Below are 23,661 nucleotides of genomic sequence, written 5' to 3'. Positions count from 1 at the left end.
TAAACCAGTGTGCTAAGCAGTGTTAGAATACATGTTTAGTCATGAGAATAAGTAATTTTGTATTAAATTTTAGTATTTCTCAAAAGACTATGAACCTAGTTAATATTTGTTCATTATTGGTAGTGTTAGGAAATTTAGAAATTACTTTCTGCTTGTTATTTTTAGCCCCAAATATTGTTTTGGCATCTTTTGTTTTTAAAAGCTTGGGACATAATTGTCACCATCAAAACTCTTATGAACTAAATGAGAGTACAGTGGTGGGAGACTAGTTAGGTAATTTGTGGTCTTCATATATTTAAATGAATGTTATGTAGACATTCAGAATTATGTTAATGGACTTGGATTATAACTACGTCATAAGAAGCTCAGAGAAAGACGATGACAAATTAGGAGTATCGTTAATATTGCATTGTGTACTGGAAATTTGCTAAGAGAGTACATTTTAGGTGCTTTTACCACAGGAGAAAAAAGGTAACTATGGGACATGATGGATAGGTTAATTTGCTTAACTATAGTAATCATTTATATATATGGCATGTTTTACACCTCATATACAATTTTTAAAAGAAACACTAAAGTGCTAGCAATAACTGAGTTACTCTGTTTGGATTATAAGTGATATCTCTTTATTTGCACTGTTTCACAAGTTTTTAAAATAGTAGTTTATTATGTTTTTAGAGAGGAAAAAGATACTTAAAATCTAAATGACAGTTTTTCGGCTAGTCTTTCTGACAGGAACTCATCCCTCCCCTCTTTTATTTTTGTTTTATTTAGTTTCTCAATTATTTTCTTGTTTGACATGGCACTTAAAATATTTAAAAAGAAACTAACAAAAACCCCTTATAGTTTTACCTCCTGAATCCAGATTTACAGGTATAGGTGCATATCAAAATCATTGCTTCATTGTATCCCAACAGCAGCTTATTTAGTAGAGGAGGAGAAGCAACTAAGGTCACATAATTTTTTAAGAGTCAAATCAAGAAATACTCAAAACTTCTGTTGAATAAATGGTAGTTGGCTGTCTTGAAAGGCAACAACCAGCTGACGGCAGGATGGCAGGCTTCCTATTATTTATTTTAAATTGCAGTCATTTTTGCGTTGTAGTTTGAGGTCTAGACTTTTATAGGAAGTCTTTTTCTATGTATGTCACCCATAACAATATCTGTTTAAAAAAAAAAAAGACAGTTATCAATCAGAAGCAAGTAAGTCGGTCCGTCTGGGGATTATATAGCCCCTTTGTTTTTCTTTTTTGGCTGTCTGCCTTGTAATGATTTGCTGTACTAGTGTCTCTAAGTCAGGAAAATACTCGAAGAAATGTTGAAGTATTTTAGTTGCCTTCAAGAACTTTGCTTCCACTAAGTGATTTGGTAAAAAAAAAAAAAAAAAGAGATTGAAATTATGGGGTAAGAGATTATGTAACAGATTATATCCTACTTTTCTGTTACAATAGATAACTGAGAGAAGGTTATGCATTTACAGCATATCTTTTTGTCTCATCTAAAATCATTTCCAGCTCAGTTGTTTGCTATTCATATTATTTGGTTTTCATTGTGATCTTTCTTCTGCAGTTTTTGTGGTTCTTGGAACTTGTATTGCAGTGCAGCTGGGGACAAACCCTGATTGGATGTTTTTTTGTTGTTTTGCGGGGACATTTATGTTCTATTGTGCGCACTGGCAAACGTATGTTTCTGGAACATTGCGATTTGGAATGTAAGTAATACTTAATGGTAATTTTTGTTTTCTCTTTCACATATGGAGAATGTTGCCTTATAAGTATTTGAGTATTAGAAATTGATCAAATCACTAAGTTAGTTTAATAAATTAAAAAATTTATGCTTCATTATTATAGCTATTTACTAATAGTCTCTGCATATGTCCCTCTATTATACTTTTTTAAAAGGAGATATCAGAACCTCCCAGCCAGTATTTTAAAAGCAATACAAAAAGCAGTAGCCCCTCATCTTTGTCTTTCCCACAGAAAAATTCACTTTTTTTCCCCACCATTATTTACCTTAATTCCATTTTTATTTTCACATATAAAAATGCATTTCCAGGAAAAAGAAGATGGTTTCTGAGAGCAGCGACCTAATCCAATATTAATTTTTAGTGTTTCTACTATTTTCAAAAATGGCAGAATTTATAATATCTGGATTTCACATAGTTTATGTTTCGTTGGTTGTTATCTCACAGTTCACTTTCAATACCTATTTTGAAAGCTTATTTATCTGTCAGCCCTAATGTATTCTCTTTCCCTTTCAAATAATACAGCACCAACCATATGGTGTGGGAACTGAAGGAAGGAAAGAAAATTAACCATGGATGTAGGAGAAGAGTAAATAGTGTTTTTAGAAGTGATTTGATATCACAGCTTTCTGTCTTCCAGTCTTTGAATTTCCCTCATGATGTTGTCCTGTGATGAAGTATGTATTTAGAGAACTGTAAACAACTCCATATGGTTGGATGATAAGATGCCTGCCTGTAGGGAGTGGCAGGAGATAAGGCTGGAGAAGATCCAGAAAATCAAGGTCCTGTGCTCTGCCAAGAAATATGAGCTTTTACCCTGAATCTGCAGGGAACTTTTGCAGGACCTAAAGCAGGGAAATGACAAAAGTGCCTTTTAGAAAGATCAGTCTGGCAGTAAGGCAGAGGGTAAATTGTAGTAGGCTGTGGCAGAAGCAAGGAGACCCGTTAGAGGAAGCATCAGCATAATTAATGTGAATGATGAAGCATGCACTAACACAATGGCAGTGCTATTGCAGAGCAAGGAATAAATTGGAGAGAGACTTTAGAGGTAGAAACTATAGGACACAATGTGTATTTGGATGTGGGGAATGAATGAGAGGGCAGAGACTGAAATGACTCCTAGTTCCCTTCCTTGGGTGGCTGGATGAAGGTAGAGAAAGGCACTACAGGAAGAGGAACCTATTTAAAGAGAGCAGTCTACCCAGAAACATATGTGAGGGATTTTAGACATCCAAATAAAATGAGAACAGGAGAAAACTTAGAGAGCAAGCTTAGAAAGAAGCCCATGAAATTTATTGAACAGCCAGAGTAGTAGGAGGCGTACTGGAATATAAAGCCAGAAGGATGCATTTCACAAAAGAACATTGCTAAATCCTGCCAAGACTCAAAATGAGGACAGAAAAGTGTACATTGAATTTGGCAGTATGAACTATTCATAGTAATTTCTGTATAATGGTGAGACAGAAGCCAGACTGTAGGGGATGGAACAAATAAGTAGACTACTATTTATTACACATTATATATGGTTACTTATAAAATGTGTGACTGTGATGTGAAGGAGAGAAGCATTGGTTAGAGGAGAGAATATGGGCTCAAAGGAAGGAGGGTCTTGTATTTTTATGAGAAAATTTTGAGCATTCAGAAGAAATCTGCTAGAGAAGAGATTGAAGATACTGAATAAAAAGGGAATGATTTATAGAACAATAGCTAAAGATATAGGAACAAAGGAGTTCTAGGGTAAAAGGCAGAGGCATTAAACAGGAGGAAACTCTGCTACTGACACTAGAGTGCTTGCAAGGCTTGGGGTGGGGGGCGGGGGGAAACACTAGATATATTAAGATTAGTTTGAATTTAATATATGAACTTGAATTTTAGTATTACAAGGGATTAGTTTTTATTTGGGAAATTGTATCCAATTTTCAGAAATTCTACATTTGCATTAAAGCAGCACCAAATTTGTTTTTTAAATTAAAAGCAGGCTATAATGTTCATAGAAATGTGCTATGGCCAGGCACAGTGGCTCATGCCTTTAATTCCAGCATTCTGGGAGCCCGAGGAAAGAGGATCACTTGAGCCCAGGATTTCAAGACCAGCCTGAGCAATATAGACCTGGTCTCTACAAAAAATTTTTTTAAAAATTAGCCAAGCACAGTGGCGCATGCCTGTAGGAGGATCACTTGCGCCCTGGAAGCAGAGGTTGCAGTGAGCTGAGATAGCACCGCTGTACTCCATCCAGCCTGGCAACAGAGCAAGAACCTGTCTCAAAAAAAAAAAGAAATGCAGGCTAAGTGCTGTACGCTAGGGAGCCATTTATCAAAATAACAATGTAATGGAGGCATATAGAATAAATAGAGATATACATATAGATACATAGAATCTATAGAATACATATAGATATCCCTAAAGACTTATTGAAGTTTGTATGCATGGAGGAGAAAGTCAAAATTTATTTTGCTTAATAAGGAGGAAACAAGGTCAGCTCTGAAATGTAGTTTGAGTAAAGAAATTTTTTAAAATCACTTGCATTTTCTTACTGTTTTCTAGAAAAAAGTGAAAGCAGATTTAAGTACCTTAGGAATCTTATTTTTAAACATGCTTATTTATTTGAATTGTTTTATTTTGACGTTTACATACATAAGTGAAAATAATGAGAATTTCTTTTTTATTTATAATTTAGGTTGTTATACTTTTAATAACTTCATAAAATAGAATGTTTGCCAGATAAGAATTTTTTGTTCCTTAGCCTCTTTATTATTACTGTTTTTAATTGCTATTAAGTTTGCTTATAGTATCTTGAACAAAAATAGTCACAGGATTTTATTTAATTCATCTGTAACTAAATAATTCTCATTAAAGTCTAGCCTTTTGAGAAAGCAGATGTGCTTTGGATACATCTTCCCTGAAATTATGAGCTACGTCTTCCAGCAGTTTGCTCTGATCACAGCTAAAAGCTACCTTGCACAGAGAATATTAGTGCCTGTCATGTCTAGACAGACTCCTGTTCTCACAGGGCCCCTGGATTGAGCAAGTAGAGATCTGACAGAGATGACTAGCCTGGATATGAAAGACTGGGGAGGAAAATGGGGTTAGAGGCTAGAATTTCATGGGAGGATTGGGTTGTAGAAGATAAATATGAATTGAAGCTCATCTTTGCAAAATACTCTTTGAGATATTTATATCTTAAATTATACTGAATATCTCCCATTATACTGAATGGGAGAGTTCACATTTTATCCCTTAAGACCTAAACTATCTATATTAGGATTTTTTTGGATTGTTTTGTTTTGTTTTGTTTTGTTTTTGAGATGGACTCTTGCTCTGTTTCCCAGGCTGGAGTGTAGTGGCACAACCTCGGCTCACTGCAACCTCCGCCTCCCGGGTTCAAGCAATTCTGCCTCAGCCTCCCGAGTAGCTAGGACTACAGGTGCGTGCTGCCACCATGGCCAGCTAGTTTTTTGCATTTTTAGTAGAGATGGGGTTTCACCGTGTTAGCCAGGATGGTCTCGATCTCCTGACCTCGTGATCTGCCCACCTTGGCCTCCCAAAGTGCTGGGATTAGGTGTGAGCCACCGCACCTGGCCTATATTAGGTTATTTTTAATTCTATAACTTGTAGACATATATATAGAATCATTTCTATAAGTTAAATGCTTAGAAATCCTAATCAATCTTTAATAAAACTATACTTACATAAAACATCGGTCTTTTTTTTTTTTTTTTTTTTGAGACAGAGTCTCACTGTGTTGCCCAGGCTGGAGTGCAGTGGTGCGATCTCGACTCACTGCAACCTCCGCCTCCTGGGTTCATGCCATTCTCCTGCCTCAGCCTCTGAGTAGCTGGGACTACAGGCGCCCGCCACCACGCCCAGCTAATTTTTTGTATTTTTAGTAGAGACAGGGTTTCACTGTGTTAGCCAGGATGGTCTCGATCTCCTGACCTCGTGATCCGCCCGCCTTGGCCTCCCAAAGTGCTGGGATTACAGGCGTGAGCCACTGCGCCCGGCCTAAAACATTGGTCTTAAAAAAAAAAAAAAATCTATGCTGTAAAGGCAGAACTCACTTAAATTATTTCAGGAGCAAAATACTCTTCAATTATTTTTTCCAAGGCAAAAAATAATAAATTGAACTTGGGCCAATATATGTTGGCTCAAATGTTAATCTCTAAGTTATCTTTTTTATATATCAGCTTGAGCAGGTCTGGTAACTTTCATGGGCCTTATTTCCTAATTTGTAAAATAAGCTTTAGATTAGACGATCTATAAGGTTCTTTCTGTTTATAAAGTCTGTGAGTCTACTAATTCTACACAGATATTATTACAAGTGTACTTATTTATAATTGCAGTAGGCAGAGTATTAATTTTCGCTTTTATTACATTTTTCAATTCATGCTTCTAAAGTTTCACATTTATATTAGCTAAAAACCCTGTCACCAAATGTTTATTTCTGTGTAAGTAAGTAGCTTCCCACTCTTTCTTTTCTATAGTTAAATGAAAAAAGTTAATAGGCTATGTATTCCACTAGGTAGTCTGACAAATTTAGTTCATCTTTTTGTCCAGGTGATTTTTAAAAAATAATTATTTGAAGACCTCTTGATAATAAAAAACTGTTGTTTGTTAATGTATAATCCACTTTCTATGGATTCAGAATTGGGAGACTTTCTAATCCCTGCGTAGAATCTATTTATCTTTAAATGTCTAATACTTATCACATGAATTATTAAATACCAGAGGTTTTCCTTTCAGTTTCCAACTTCCCTGTGTAGCTTTTTTTTAGCAATGATTTGTTCATTTGGGCCTCAGCTCCGTTCGTTTAATTTTATCAGTTGCCATAGATGATGTCCTAAAACAACCATTTGTATTAACGTAAAACCTAGATTGCAGTTTGGCCTCTCAGATCACCAGGTAAAATCATGGACATCTATCTATCTCATTAGCATTCCTCAGTTCTTAATTTTTATTTAAGTGGTTTTTATTTGAAGCCTAGTCTATACTGCTACTGTTTTGTGTGTTATTATCTGTGTTTCCAAACTTTTTAAGTGATTGAACTGGATGTTTTACTTATTTTTATCACTAGTAAACTAATCCAATGTAGTAGAGTATTATAATGCTGGTGTGGAATTAGGGAAGAGAAAGAGGAAAAAGGAAAACTTCTGGACTAGAGATTATCAGGAAATAGGATAAGGAGATGGCCAATTTGATTTTTGCTCTAACCATATCCAAATAGAAGTTACTCTTGATTAGATTCTTTCCCGCTTACCCTTTCCACATATATGCTAGTTTTTTTGAGATAGCAGAGGTAGGAGTGTGGTGAGGCTTGGGACAGGGAAGGAGCGTAAGATGGATTAGTGTTTTTTCAAAATGTACATTGGGACTTCTAAGAGAATTCCTATCTACAGGGAAGTCTAGATCAGTTCTGGTGCTAAAGGGATTTATGTCATAGTGTAATTATTTGGCAAGTAATATTCACAACTACTAGGTAATTAGAGTTGATTCTGTGTTTTTAGTATTAGTGTTTCCAGCTGCCTACTTAAAAGTCATTTTTTCATTATATTACAGTTTTAATTTTTTTAACTTCTATCTTGATTTGGATAAGAACTATGTATGTATGTATAAGGATAGTATAGCACTGTATAAATTGTATCATTCCATCTTTAGGTGTCTTTGTAAGAAGAATGCTACTTTTTAAATCTATTTTTGTTACCTGTGTTAGTAGGGCTCTTTAGCAAAAGTTCTGAGTAAAGTTATTTTGAAATGTTTGTTTCCTTATGCATAGATTCGATGTTACAGAGTCCCAGATCATAATTATAATATGCCAGCTTCTCACAGGAACCCTGGGGCCTTGGTTCTGGAACTTCACGGTAACTGCTAGAATATTCATGCTATCTGATGTACAATGGTGTGAATTCAATAAAGACAGCACCTTTGTCATGCACAGAATAATTAAAACATGAAAAATCAAAAGTCTTCCTGTTGGTATGTCACAAACAGGTTATTAGAAAACATAATTTTAATGTATAATATTAGGGCAATAAAAATCCACCCTATTAAATAAAATTTTTAAAAAGTGGTATTTCTGGTGATTTGATGCTAAAGTCAATTCTCCCGTTTGCCTATTGTGCCTATTATTTTTATTCTATGTACTATTTTTTAAAACAAATACCTTTCCACCAGTAAATAGAATTTTTCTTATATTTCTATTTTGAAAACAGAATAAAGCAAGCAGAGTTTTTCTTAGGTAAGGAAGTTGAGATGATTCTATATTAATGTAGGAAAGATTCTGCTTATTCTGTTAACTTCTTTAGCATATACTTTAAGCAGTCTAGTACTAGTTCTGCTTGAGTTTACAGCAGTCTTGGTGTCGTATAATATTTATGCTGGAAGCTATTCTCATTTCTGTTTGTTTTGCTTAATGTTTTTCACTCTTAGTTGTGCTTTTGAAACTAAATATCCTTAGCTTTTCATGTTGCTATAGTCATTCTTTGAATACTTTCCTTTTTTGTTTTGTTTTCTTTTCAGTAAATACATATTTCTCTAATGTACTGCTAAAAGTAATGTATCTTTTTCCTCTTTTTTTTTTTTTTTTAATTGAGATAGAGTCTCATTTTGTCACCCAGGCAGGAATGCAGTGGCACAGTCATAGCTCACTGCAGCCTTGAAACCCCTGAGCTGAAGTGCTCCTCTCACCTCACCTTTCTGCACTGTCACACCTGGCTAATTTTTAAATTTTTTTTTTGTAGAGACAGGTCTTGCTGTGTTGCCTAGGATGGTCTTGAACTTCTGGCCTCAAGTAGTCCTCCCGCCTCAGCCTTCCAAAGCACTGGAACTACAGGCATGAGTCACTGCATTCACCCTTCTTTCTTATAACTGCAGTTTTGACCTTATGACTTTTAAAAACATTGTTAGGAAATGTTTTCCCAGTAAGATAGTCCAGAATCATTCACACTTTAGCATAAGAAAAAATAGGGCTTAGATTCAATTTATTTGGCAGTTCAGAGAATGTTGGAGAACTGTTCAAATGAAAACCTGACAGATCATTATATCAATGCAAGGGTTTATTAAGTTTCCTACATTAGGTCTCCTGCCCTGAAAAAAAAAAAGAATTGTAAACGTTTTAATATTGCTTCAATAGTACAGGAATAGTGAATTCCTTGTTGGCCAAGTTCTTTGGTTCTTTTTTTTTTTTTTTTTTTTTTGAGGCGGGGTCTCACTCTGTCACCCAGGCTGGAGTGCGGCGGAGCTATCTCAGCTCACTGCAAGCTCCGCCTCCCAGGTTCATGCCATTCTCCTGCCTCAGCCTCCCGAGTAGCTGTGACTACAGGCACCCACCACCATGCCTGGCTAATTTTTTGTATTTTTAGTAGAGACGGGGTTTCACCATGTTAGCCAGGATGGTCTCGATCTCCTGACCTCGTGATCTGCCCACCTGGCTGAGTTCTTTCTGAAAAGTATATTTCAGTGTTGTAAATCCAGTTATTCAGTGGCAGTAATGATGGCTTTGAGGACAAATTCATAGGGAGGGATATTCTGCATCTTTTTTCAAAATAACCTTGGAATGTGGAAAATACAGTTGTCCCTCCATATCTGTGAGGAATTGGTTCCACAATCTGCAAATACCAGAATCCAGGGATACTCAGTTTCCTGATATAAGGTGATGTAGTATTTGCATAGAACCTATACACAGCCTCCTGTATACTTTAAGTCATTCTATGTTACTTATACCTCACACAATGTAAATGCCATCATTGCAGTTGCCTAGATTTATAGATTTATAATTTTTGATAGCCCCTTTTTTATTGTTGATTATACTTAGCAAAGGTCTTTTCCACCAATGTTCTTAATGAAATTAACAGTCAGAATATTGACTGTATCTACTTTCACCTTGTTTGTCTATGATAACAAAGTACCCTATATCTACTTTCACCTTGTTTGTCTATGATAACAAAGTACCCTATATTTATAGAGCCCTTTCTATTAAAATGTTTCTAAAAACTAATGCATTTTAACATCATAAAAAAAGTTTTGAAAATACTTTGTTGTCTCTGTATATACTGTCTTTTCTTTTACCAGTTGCTAACTTGCAGAGATTTTCTTTTGCTTTTAATACTTATTGCTTAAACTGATTTGATAATTAAAATGAGATTGTCAAATATACTTTTTTTATGAAGTTTCGAAAAAAACTTCAGAAAGAATTGTCCTTAATAATTTGTTTCTAAGTGAATTTGATTTATTAGCATGTAAACTATCTATAAGCTATTTCCTGCTGTACTCTAGCATTTTTGGTGAAATTGTATTAGAATACAAAGAGTTTTAGCACTACATAGGAAAAACACTCCGGTTTCTCTTCAAGGTTATTTTCTTTATAACCTTGGAAAAGTCACTTGACCTTTCTAAATGTTCTCATCTACAAAATGGTGATATTTCCTACCTCCTAGGGTGGTTGTCGTGATTAGAAGGGTGAAGAATGTAATGTGCTTACTGTAGTGCTAAGGATATAATAAGTCTTCATTATTGCTATATTAAGACCTGTTTTAGCTGACTCCCCAGTGGTTGGCAAATTTTATATTGTGCCAGTTAGAGAGGAAGAATAAGTTCATGATCCCTTTATTTAACTCAGAGATTGTGAGAGGATTCTCCTTTCGGGTCTTATTGTTTTCAAAGGTGATAAAGATAGACTGCCCCTTAAATTTAAGACCTATACTCTATTTCTTTTTATATTAGAGGACTTGTTCTATTCTAGCCTTTGGCTATATTTTTCTCTTCTTACTCAGAGTTATTCAATGGGCTTTTTCTTTTTAGTCTTCTCAGAAAGTCTGAAGATCCATATAGTCATTCATGTGGTAGGTAATGTGTTTTTAATAATTAAGCTTAATTTCAAAAATAGACTTGTCTTGCTGTCTGTTTTCCCAATTTATAACACTTGAATTAAAAATACTCCAAGTTATCTCTCAGTTGTATGGTTAATGTTATTTAATACTAAGATTACCACGTCCAGTTTGTCCCTTATCAAGGGTAGAAAGTAAAATATTCAAAGTCAGTATATTGAATTTCTAGGGTAATCTTTATTTCAGTCCACCAACAGTTCACCCCACCCATGGTATTTCTGGTAGAATCTATAATGAATGTCATGCTCTGGTTATCCATAAGTTACCTAGAGCTTCAAATCCCTTTACAGATAATTATAAACCTGGAGTTAATAGCTATCTGATCCTTGAGTGAGAATCTAGACGTCTTCAAATAGATGATTTTTTTAAACAAAATGCTTCTCTTTAACAATAGCTCACAGGTCAAATTGTACAAATTGGGGATTCTTTGACATTGTGAATTTATCCCTAGTGCATATCCTATGTTAACCAAACTAATATAAACAATTGTGTTGCCAAACTACAACACAATTAAATTTACTATTTATAGTTTAACAAAAATACTTACAAAATAACTGCAAGTGTATCTTTGAAATGCATATGTCACATGTAGAAGAAAAGTAGATTGTCTGTTTCTGATTTTAGAGGGGAAAGACATTAAAAATTTGTGGGAGAGATGATTAATGTGCTTAGCTTTCACAGAATGCCATTTAAATCCCTTCACATCCCTCAATTAAAACTGAGTTCTGGAATTCAAACCAAATGCATTTGTCAGGCATCTCTCTGAACACTGATAAACAAAAATGGAAACTTTCAAAATAGAAATTTTTCTCATAGTTAGCTAACTTACTTTGCAGTTGTTCTACCCCATTTTAAAAGCTATTTTGCACTTCTGATGTAATAACTGCCTTGATCAGGGAGTTTTCTAAGCTTTTTGTAGTGACGAAGACCTCCTGAGATAGTCACTCCAACTAAAGAGATGCTCTGTTCCCTTGTTTAAAAGTTTAAATTATTCATATTCATTTAGTACACTTTATTCTCTTAATCAGTAGACCATTAGGTTGTTGTAAGGAATGATTGGCCTAAAGTTTATTACGGGCGTTGAAGGTTATTTTGACCTCAGACTGTCAAATTTATAGCTTCCACATCAGATGAATGGTTTGCTTCTCTTTATTTATTTTTTGTGACAGCCATCAAAACAGTGTTTGTTTCTGGCTTGTCATAGTAATTTAAGTGTATCCTGATGAGAATATTCATTATGGGTTATCCCCAGTAACTGGGAGAATTCTTTTTTGTCTTTTGACGACCTATATTAAAATGAAGTAGAAATAGGAAATTATTATTTATTTATTTTTTTTTGAGACAGAGTTTTGCTCTTGTTGCCCAGGCTGGAGTGCAATGGCACAGTCTCAGCTCACCACAACCTCTGCCTACCTGGTTCAAGTGATTCTCCCGCCTCAGCCTCCTGAGTAGTTGGAATTACAGGCATGCGCCACCACACCTGGCTAATTTTGTATTTTTAGTAGAGACGGGGTTTCTCCATGTCGGTCAGGCTGTTCTCAAACTCCCTACCTCAGGTGATCCGCCTGCCTCGGCCTCCCCAAAGTGCTGGGATTACCGGCGTGAGCCACCATGCCCAGCCAGGAGATAATTTTAAAGCAGCACCAGTCAAGATGTTCATGTACCTTCGTAGATATAGAAAATTGTGGTTAGTATCATTTAATTTTCTCCCTCTACAACTTTAGGCTGTAGAAATCTAATGCGACACATAAGAAATTTGTTTTCCCATATGTTTTGTTAAAAAATCACTGGCGTTTGGGTCCTCTTTGACCACATACCCCATGTGTCTTGAAGGGTTTTTTGGTTTTGTTTTTTGTTGTTTTTTTCTTGGTGTGGTAGTAGTGGTCAGTTTCTTTGTTTTGGTTTTGAGGAATAGTCCCAACACTTGGGAATATTACCACTGACGATTCTCCATTTTTAAAATAATAATAACAATAAAAAGGAAGTGATTACAGACATGCCAAATCGCTGCCCTTATATAATATTCTGTCCTCTAAATAACTGTGTATTTCCTGTATGATCAAAAAGATTAAAATGAGCCTCTTTGTAGTATGTGTTACAGTAAATTGAGCCCATATTGAGACTTCTTAGTGGAAAGGTGGAAGAATGGATTGTCATGTAACTAGCTGTCTTCTAAAGAAAATCATAAACTCTTGTTTATCATTTCTACCACCTGTCCCTCTTAGCTTGCTTTAGTTCCCATTCCTGGGAATGACTTTGCACTGCATGCACCCTTTTTCATTGACAGTCAAGATTAGAACCACACTTCCAGGAGTAATGATAGGCAGTTCTCATGATTCAGAGCAGAAGATTCTCATCCTGGAGTTCAGAATATTCTTCTAAATCAGATAAGCAAATAAAAAATATTCTTAACTAACTACCAACTGGTAAGTAAGTTTTCCTGGCCCTCTCTCCATAACAGTAAGACATTATTCATCTAATACAATGTCAGTATTAGAATGGTTAAGAAAATTCTGTCAAAAGTTTCAAATGACTATTCTATAAAACTTGCCCTAAGAATCCCAATTTGAGACTTTGTAAAGATCTTTTATGTTTCCTGTTCTCTTTTATATTCATCCATGGTACAAAGATTAATTGCATGAGGTTCCCTCCATTTTTATTTTGTAATTCTATACTTCTGGCCCTTCCCCTTCCAAAAGGCTACTTCATATATCCAGCAAAATGTTCTAAGATGTCTACCCTCCTCCACCCAAGACAGAATCGATCATCTTTGACACCTACCTGCTTAGTCTCCTGAATCTGCTACTGAGTGTAATTCCCCTTATTGGCAACACCACTCACCAGGTCAGCTCTACAGATTCTTTTTAGCCTAATTCAGTCCATTTTTTTTTTCAATGTGTATATCAAGATAACTACATCACTGTATGTTTGCAGCTAAATAAGCTTCTGTTTAAAAAACATTCTTGGGCAAACAAAGACCCATTTTTTTTAGTTGCAAGACATTAGTTTCAACCCAGTTATTTATCACAGCATGACAGCTTATGTATCTTAAACTCACATTACAGATTATCTGCTTTACATATTTTTAGAAATGGAGGCTCTGTTCTGTTCTGGGAATTGAATCCCTTTGCTGTTGTTATCTACTTTTAGACTAATTACTTTTAATAGATAAATTATTCACTTTGTTGAAAAACTAGCATTACAAAAAGGTATACAGTGAAAAGTCTCCTCATTCTTATCTCCCAGCTCCCCAGGTTCTATACCGTACTCCCCAATAGGTAGCCACCACTCTTAGTTTGTAATGTATCTTTCCAGAAATTTGTTATGCAGTTACTGGCAAAAATAAAAGTAGAATATTATTTGTCTCTTTTTTTACACAAAAAATAGCCTGTACACATTCTGCAACTTATTTTCACTTACTATATCTTTGCTACTTTTTATATCAGTATATAGAGAGCTGCCCTACTCTTTTTAAAAGCTGTAAAATATTCTATTTTATGGAAGTACCATAATTTATATAACTATTCCCTCTGAGGGAATTTTTTAAAATTATGCTATTATAAATTTATAATTCCATAGTGAATAACCTTGTACAAACATCATTTTGTGCAAGCATATCTGTAGGGTAAGTTCTCAAAATAGAAGGCATTTGAATCCAGTAATCTAAGAATGATAATCTCAAAATTGTAGAAGGTGCTAGTTTACAAGAGGAAAGGAAAAACAGCATATGTTTTGCTTCTCAATCTTTTTGCCCATGTTCTTTTTTTTCACACTTTCAGGCTTCTAATTTCTGCTGCCCTGTTGTGCATGAGGTTTGTCTCTTCTTGACTGTAAAATTATTTTCAGCAACCCCAAAGCTAATTCTTGGCTGCTTTCAGTATCTTCTTTGCAGAAGTCTCAGAGTAGTTAACCTAGTAAGAATAGGAATTTGAGAACTGGAGGAGTTTTTTTTTTTCACACCTAGACAATGGCAGACATTAAATGAATATATCTAAAGAACAGTAAGTTTTACAAAGTCTTAGTGATTTATGTTAACTTTAATTAAAGCACACCATTTCATCTGATACTACAAAGCACTTATTTCAAGATTTCATATTTTATAACAGTGCAATGTAATCCTCTGCTTGATACTCAAAATTTAATACCTCCTCAATTTTTTTTTTTTTTTTGGTGGGAAAGGTTAACCTATGGTTTCAGCCCAACTTCAATGAGTCAGAAATTTCCTTTGGAAAGGAGGGGTTTTTATTGCTCTTTGAAATTCATCAAATTAAATTAAAAGGCTTTGAATTTTATATGATTTTGCTCATAACAAATTTTTGATGCCTCCTTTTCCCCTTTCCTCAATATTTGAGATTTTTTTTTCTATTGTGCATGATAGAGGAATGCTGCTAAGCTTGCAAGTAATTAACTTGAAATTGTTGTAACTAATTCTGCTCTTTTGGCTTTTTGTACCTAATCAGAATTGATGTGACTGAAGTGCAAATCTTCATAATAATCATGCATTTGCTGGCAGTGATTGGAGGACCACCTTTTTGGCAATCTATGGTAACTTTGTTCACATTGTGTATCCCATGTAATGCATGTTGTCTTTTGCTTGTGTTTTCTAATATGGGATAATCCAGTTAAAGGGTAATGTGTGAAATTCTTTTATTTTTTTCCAAAAATGAAAAGTCATAGCAAACAGTAGAACACAACTTCTCTTTAGAGGATGATGAATTTTACTACTTGAAGTTATGTAGAACATTAGGACTATTCCAGGGCTATTATTTTTGAAGGCCATTGAGAATCTGAATTAGTATTGTCATCCCATTTTACAGATGAGGAAACAGCAGACAGTATAACAAGTTAACCAGTGACAAGATTAAATTAGACCTTTTATTCTCTTTCTTAACTACATGAGTCTACTAGTTTTTCTGTCATATACTTAAAGCTGAATAACAAATTTGAGATTGTAAGTTAACTCTGGTTCCAAAACAGGATAAATACCTGTTGAATGAAATCAGTGCCATGGGATTGTTTGAACGAGCTTGGACCTTGATTTCCAGGTCTACCTGAAATATAGTCACTCCTACAAACACAGATTCTTTTCCACAGACCTCTGAGGTAGGGAGTAAAATATGGGGGCCAAGAACACAAGCTCTGGAACCAGACTGTGTGCGTTTGACCCAGGCTCCATGGCCTACTGTGTGAACTTAATCTGTTGCGTAACTCTCTCTGGCTTAGTTTCCTCCTCTGTAAAATGAGGTCATTAGTAGTACCTATCTCATAAAGTTATTTTATGCATTAAAGGAGTTAATATATTGTGTAAAGCACTTAGAATAGTGCCTGTCAAATAATAAGCACTCAATAAAAGTTGTTGCTGCTCTTATAGTTTTAATGTATTCTTTTAGATTTGGGTTGTCATGGTATGTACTCCCCTGGTCATCAGTTAATTGCCGATTTCTACCATCACCCCTTCAGAATACAGTATTTATCATTCATTTGGTGAAATCTTAACAAAGAAAAGATTTACTAGACCTAAATTAATGCAATTCTTAAAAATCAGATTAATTTTAAAGTATAAGGGAAATTTACTGAGCAACATTTTTCCCTTACCTAACTCACTTTATGATGGAAAATTAGGTACTTGAGGAAGTGTAATTGATACACCACCCACAGTATTTATTGCCAGAAATGAATTGTTAAGTATCTTTTGTTGGGAAGATGAATCTGTGAAGGGGGAGGAGATGAGGGAATAAAAATAATCCACAGTCAACTGGGAAAATTCTGAAACTATTCAGTTATGTACATAATATCATTCATTTATGTATCATAGATTTCACTATAGAGACCCTATTGGCTTTTGAGACTAATGTGTAGGAAATACGAATTTTATTACTTTTGCTCTTCAGTAGACTAGTTCTTTTTTTTAATAACAGTTTTGCCTTATGGGAAGGAAATAATAGTTTTTGTTTTCCTGAAAGCAGATCATAAAGCCTAAAGCTTACCCCCATTCCTAAAGTTTTTATATCCCTTGACTATGGTGATTATTATTTTTATAAGCCTTGTATACCAAAATTTTCCCCCCAAAATTATTTGTAATATCTTGTACATAAAGTTTCAGCATACCAATATCCAAAAAGTGGGATTTCTGGCTTAATTATTGGAAAACAAGTCAGTGTTTGGTTTATACAGGTTAAGTATCCCTTGTCTGTAATTCTTGGGACCAGTATTTCAGATTTCAGATGTTTTCAAGTTCTACAATATTTGCATATACATGATGAGATATCTTGGTATCTTGAGATACCAAGTCCAAATATGAAATTTATTTTCATATACACCTTATACACATTGCCCAAAGGTAATTTTATATGATATTTTTAATAATTTTGTGGATGAAACAAAGTGTGTGTATTGAACCATCAGAAAGCAAAAGTGTTACTATCTTAGCCACCCATGTGGATAATCTGTGGTTTGGCATCAGTGTTACTCCTGACTCTGAATTTACATACTACTGTTAAGCAATCATTTTCTAACACTTATTTACACATAGATATATTTAGCAAAAAATAAGACATATCAGTGAAAAGATAATGTATTCAGGGTAGTGAAGCAGCACAATAGCATCACCAGAATACCTGTATGTTATCACTATTAACCAAAAAAGTATCTGCAGGCCTTTTTGACATTTTCAACAATATCTTTATACCACACAGCAGAGAATAAGCGAAAAACAAAAACAAAATTGAAAAGCAGTAATGCACTTAGTTCTTGGCCCCATGTCGGGCATTGGGGAGAACCTGTTGTTGGAATGTCCAGCCTGCACAATGCCATTTTATTACCCTTTGTGGGTGTACTTACGTGACAGGATATGGGTCTGTGCACAAAGATATATTGCAGCTATGAAGGGGGCTGGGAGGGTCGTTTTTCCCTTGAGGATGCTGAATAAACTTTTGTGCACCTACGTTTTGACCTTGACCTGTCACATAAGCTCAAGTGTGGAATTTTCCACTTGTGGCATCACATTGGCACTCAAGAAGTTTTGGGATTTGTAGCATTTTAGATTTTGGATTTTCTGATTAGGGATGCTCAACCTGTGTGCCTAATTATTTGTTATAAATATGGAAATGCATAAAACATTGTAAATGAAGTTGTCTGTGCACGTTATATACATATCCTTATTTCTTAGGTGATGCCTGGTAGTAAATTGCTTCAGGTATACTTTTTACCTTTTTCCATTATGATTTATACATATAATCTACACATGTACATAGTAGATATAATTTTTTCTTTTATAAAGATCAAATGTTTTGTCCTGTCTTGTAATTAATATAAACATCCTTTTTAAATTATATATTTTATCTGAGGAACTCTCAGATTCACATCTGAAATGGAGTTCCCAGACACAGTAAACTAGCAATCTAATTTCAGGATTCATGAGGTGAGGTTGCAACAGGAAAACAGATTCTCCCCCTGCCCCTTCATCCTATTGTTAGCACTTTGGTCCTACTGTTAGCATCATTAAACCAAAAGGGAACAACCCGACTTCTCTGGTGATATATTTGGAGACTTAGTGAAATATTCTGTTTTTTCTTTTGTAACAACTCCCAATACGGATTCCCATAATTGACCCCAGATCACTATATTATTTTTTTCTTTTTACTTAGCATTAAGGGTTCATTACTGAATATGCTGTTTTGAATTGCATTCTGTTAATACAGGAACAAATACTACATATTGAGCTCTCACTTTTTTGTGTGCCAAATGGAGAAAAGATATTTACTTAGGGTTCAGGTATGAAATTTACATCTCTTCTGAGATTGAGGCCATAAAATGGAAATTGCCTTCCAAATCCTCATTAAGTTAGAAGGCTTTTACTGACATTTAGAAAGCAAGTTTATGGTCAGAACAAATAAAAACAGTGCAGATGTCTTCATAAGGCTGATTCCAGAAGATCAGCTGTTTTGTAAAGGTAAGTGATTTGCATCTATTACATATGGATTACCCATTCTTTGCCAAATTTTTTCCCCAAAGAGATGAATTTCTACCAAAGATTATAGTTATTGTTGCTGTTGTGGTTTTCCTTTTTTTTTCCAAAGGAAAGCAATTGTCTTCATGCATAAAAGTCAGTGCTTGTTTTATACATTGCAAGAAACAAAAAGCACATTTTTTGTTTGTTACTTCCCCAAAAGACATTCCTTTTAGAATGCCTTGGAACTATGTTCTATCATATCACTCTTTAAAAAAAACAAAGAAGAATATATTCTTATTTGGAAGAGACTTAATATAATCAACTCATGGTTACTTTTACTGATGCTTGAGTCTTTTAAATGTAGTAATTGATCAAATTGTATTAAGCCATAAGGGACTTTCTGGAATTCAGTTAAGGCAACTAGGTGAGTGTTACTACTGCAGGTGAGGTTTCAGGATTCATTTGGTCAGACTGAAGACGTTCTATGTAGTATAAATTGATTATATCTCATTCTTGAACTACAAGACTTTAAAATGCCTTTACACTTAAATAATTCTGATAGGGTGATTTTCCTTTGTAGACACTGTAATTATGTTAACATTTGCTGTATTTTGGTGGAATTCATTTACATTAAAATGATTTACAAACAGGCATTCCCACATTCTTTGGAGGAAAGTGTCTAATCTCAAAATGGTACTTTTTATTTCTGCTCTGATGTACAAAGCCTATAAGGACATTTTATCATGCTTATGAGAAAACTAGTCAAAATTTACTAACTGATATTAGTCTGCATTAATACAAACTATTGAACCAAAAGACATGACCTTTGTAATCTGGTAAAGATACTGATAATTTAAGATTTTCTTTTTCTATCTCTAACCTTTTTAAAAGTGAATTTCATTACATTGTTATTATTTGGATGCATACCTTCATGGTATGAGTCTGGAGAGTTTTCACCTGGCTGTAGGACAGACACCATGACCCAAAGGAATTCTTACTCTTCCCAACTCTTAAAGACTTGAAACTTCAAGCAGACCTGACATAAAGATGTCTTTGGTATAGCTCTTTGGCTATTTCTAAAGAGTGGATGCACTTTGGCCACCTTTGATAAGTTCCAAGATGATGACAGAAAGAAAAAGATTGGGAAAGACAGAATGTGTCTGTCCTTTTTGACTTGAGGGAGAGAGAGAATGTGCCACCCTCCTTGATCTTAAGCGTGGGGTGAGAATGGCAACGCTTTGTGTTTTTTATAAGTAGTGCCAATTTTTAAAGGATCACCTGGTGAGACTTGGGATTCCTTTGACTCGAGCTTTTCCTTCACTTTGCCTCATATTTTCTTGGTAGCTCACTTTCTTTTTCATTGCTAATGTGGGGGCTAGATGTTTCTTCATACTCTCCCAAAACAGGAGTTCTACATAGAAAGTAAGAGAAAGGGAGAAGATTTTAGTCTTCATTTAACAAATGTGTATTGAGCCACCTACAATAACCAGGGCTCTAGAGAGTGTACAAAATCAATTCAAACAAAATCCAACACTCAGGAGCTTATGTTTTGGTGTATATAGCTAACATATATGACAAAAGTGATGAAAACCTTAAGAATCTATGATACTTTGCTCCTAGGTCAATAGCTTGCTTCCTTACTTTGTGGTCCAAGCCATGTACTAATTTTCCTGGCTTTTCTAATGTTTGTGTTTATTCTTCTTTCAAAGGGCAACAATTTTTATGATTCCAAAGCAATTTCACCAAATTTTAAATACAGTTATGACTCTCATTCAGTTCATTTATGACACAGATGACTATTATACAGAGATGGTACTCATTTAGTACCCTGGCCCTAATACAGGGCTGTCCCTGTAATAGAATAATGCTTTGCTTCTTTTGGAATCTGAGGGAAGTATAGTATTTTCCCTTTTGCCAGAGAGATCTTTTGTCTCTATGGAGTCAAAAGTGGGAGGGGTGGGAAGAGAGGCTGGGAACCAGGAAACTAGCCACAGTATTGAGTTTCAGCCAGGTGCATCAGATTGAGAATGTAATGTCCCTAGTTTATTGAACAAGAGCAGAAAAATCTCTTGGAGTTCAAAGCAACCATGGTGTTGATTTTCTCCTTTCTTGAAAACAAGTTTTGAACTTAGACTGTAGACGTTGGAGATTTAGGGGGAGAAGATAACCATTTAGGATAATCCATAGAGTTTAGGACTTGACTTAGTTGACCTAGTTAATTTTAGAACTAGGTTGACCTAGTTAATTTTAGAAAATTTAACACTGCTACAGTACAATTTAAACTTGAACATTTGATTTCAATTTTTTTTAGAGTGCATTTTTGCAAGAGGTAACAGAGTTATCTAAACAAAGTGAGTTCTTGAGAGTTTTAAGAAATAAAGTATCCAACCATTAAGATTTATGTCTTCCAGTCTTAACTGAGGTTTTCTATATAGTAGGAAGTGCCACATTTGCTATTTGATTTTAAAAGTGTAGATAGATGATAGCCGTACAAAGTGTAAACAGCCCTAATTAAAATGCTTTCATTGTGACCAGGCATGGTGGCTCACACCTGTAATCCCAGTACTTTGGGAGGCTGAGGCTGGCAGATCACTTGACGTCAAGAGTTCGAGACCAGCCCGGCCAACATGGTGAAACCCTGTCTCTACTAAAAATACAAAAATTAGCCAGGCATGGTGGCGGGCACCTGTAATCCCAGCGACTCAAAAGGCTGAGGCAGGAGAATCACTTCAACCCGGGAAGCAGGGGTTGCAGTAAACCAAGATCACACTGCTGTACTCCAGCTTGGGTGACAGAGCAAGACTCTGTCTCAATTTAAAAAAAAAAATTTTTTTTTTCATTGTAAGAACTCATGGCTTATTAAACCACTGGGGGCTTTTGGAATCTTGTTTCTATAATCATTTGTTTCTATTACTAGACGACGTCATTTATTTTACTGTTGCTTTCTTTTCAATCTATATTGGACAAAATTTGAGACCAAAATTTAAAGGGAGGGGTGCGAAAAAGAAGAGACTCTTAAATGATTTTTAAAATTCAGTACAAGTGTATTTCATTTTAAATGATAGATATTGTGTTTGCAAAAATGCATGACATCAATCCACTCTGTCCCCCATACTTCAGGTAAATAAACACATTTTCAGTATACTTTATGAATGTATTATTCACTTTTCTGAAAAGTACATTTAAACTTCAAAATTTTGTATGCACAGTAGTAGAATCTGTTTGAATGTACTTGACCTGTTTTTTCTTCTGCATGTGAATGCCTTCTTAATTGCCTTCCGCTTTTACTAGCTGCCTGTATCCTAACAATTTGGAGTTGGGAACTCTTCTGAATAGACATTTTGTCTTCCATTCTCTATACTCTGCAGATTTTTATATCCAGTTGCAACATTTCTATTATGCTTCATACTTCCTCACAACAATTATGAATGTTCTACAGATTTAGAGGTAGAATTCAAAAACATACAAGGAAAAAGGCAGGGTGCACTCCTTTTATTAAAAGGCCAGAACACATCCTGGTTCACTGTTGCAAGACCACTGGGATGCATTAGGTGAATCTAACTTAGCTTGTGACACAAGTTAATAAAGTTGAATCCGGTTTTTTTGTTTTTTTTTAAAGTTGATGGCTGAAGTGAGATTAATTTCTAAATAGTCTCAACTCTTGAGACTTGCTATATTGCTTATAATGAAGAGGAAAAGGACACTTTCATTACTTTACATATTTATGTAATTGGAGGGAATGGAAAGTTTTTGGGAATATGAATCAAATATTAGACTGTTTTCTTATTTTAGTTTGTATATGTTTTAATTGTTTTCTCTCTCTACCCATTAAAGATTCCAGTGCTGAATATTCAAATGAAAATTTTTCCTGCACTTTGTACTGTAGCAGGGACCATATTTTCCTGTACAAATTACTTCCGTGTGATCTTCACAGGTGGTGTTGGCAAAAATGGATCAACAATAGCAGTAAGTATACCTTAAGATTTTCAACACTTGTTTACACTAGGACTTGGTTTTGTTGTCATTTTGTTTTTTATTTCAAATGTATAAAATCATTTGTTAATTTGTAATTTATACTTAGCCTTTAAAGAAACTAATGTTCAAAACTTCAATTTTATATATACTTACCCACATTTATATGCTTTATATATTCATACTTTTATGCATACACACACACAAACACACTTATTCACATGTTTTTTAAAGTATGAGCTGCTTTGTAAAAATAAACCTGGTCTCTTAAGTGAAATCCTCAGTTTGTGCCTAATCAATTTATGCTGCTACTTTTCATTAGCTCTTCTAGTTTGTGATTTATAGAAATTGCTGCCTATCAGGCACCATGAGGTTCCTGAAAGTTTGAGTTGAACTGTTCTGCAGCAGATCCATGTAGTATCTGATGAGTACTGAATACTATTAACTCTTCTCTTCACTCTGTACAGGGAACAAGTGTCCTTTCTCCTTTTCTCCATATTGGATCAGTGATTACATTAGCTGCAATGATCTACAAGAAATCTGCAGTTCAGCTTTTTGAAAAGCATCCCTGTCTTTATATACTGACATTTGGTTTTGTGTCTGCTAAAATCACTAATAAGCTTGTGGTAAGCACCTGAGTTTTTATTTGCTGTGTTTTTCACTTTCATCTTATTTTGGATTTATGGCTATAGTTCTCATTCTGTAGCTTCATAAATGGTCCTAGAGTTTGCCCTCTTCTAATCAGAATCTCTTGATATCAACATGGGAACCATTTTTACTCTTTTGTGAAGCTACAATTTGAAGTTACTGGAAGTTCTTGGAAAACATACAACTTTTTACCCTTTTATCCACTGTTTAATTTGGTTGTTCAGTTTATTTACATTCTTCAGTCTCAATCTGGACACTCAAATTAAGGCTTCTTGTGAAAAGCATCTTTTGTAGGGTTAGTTGACATGATATATCCCTTTCTTTCTCAGACACATTTCATATTGTTGGGTTTTTAGTTTTGGGAATTCAACAGCTATTCCTAAATAATTATTGGAAGTTGATATCTGAGCACAATATTATTTACTATGTAGTTCACAATTGTCCTCTTATGAAAATGCCTACGTTATT

At 34.7% G+C, this 23,661-nt stretch overlaps 1 protein-coding gene across 8 annotated transcripts in view; it reads left to right on the top strand.

Moving 5' to 3' along the window:
- Positions 1-23,661, top strand: part of CEPT1 (choline/ethanolamine phosphotransferase 1) — a 45,110-nt gene that overhangs the window by 19,803 nt on the left and 1,646 nt on the right. For 7 of the 8 annotated variants that reach the window (XM_055354571.2, XM_063696080.1, XM_055354545.2 and 4 more), the window contains 4 exons: positions 1,569-1,710; positions 15,083-15,167; positions 22,408-22,539; positions 23,013-23,171. In XM_055354571.2, the coding sequence (XP_055210546.1) occupies positions 1,569-1,710; positions 15,083-15,167; positions 22,408-22,539; positions 23,013-23,171 (518 nt within the window). Of the gene's footprint in view, positions 1-1,568; positions 1,711-7,513; positions 7,599-15,082; positions 15,168-22,407; positions 22,540-23,012; positions 23,172-23,661 lie in introns of all 8 variants that reach the window. The other variant, XM_063696089.1, reaches the window with a different exon arrangement.

Source organism: Gorilla gorilla, chromosome 1 (genome assembly GCF_029281585.2).
Source record: "Gorilla gorilla gorilla isolate KB3781 chromosome 1, NHGRI_mGorGor1-v2.1_pri, whole genome shotgun sequence".
Lineage (NCBI taxonomy): Eukaryota > Metazoa > Chordata > Mammalia > Primates > Hominidae > Gorilla > Gorilla gorilla.
Note: the sequence above shows the minus strand (reverse complement) of the source record. Positions and strands in the feature narration are given on the sequence as shown.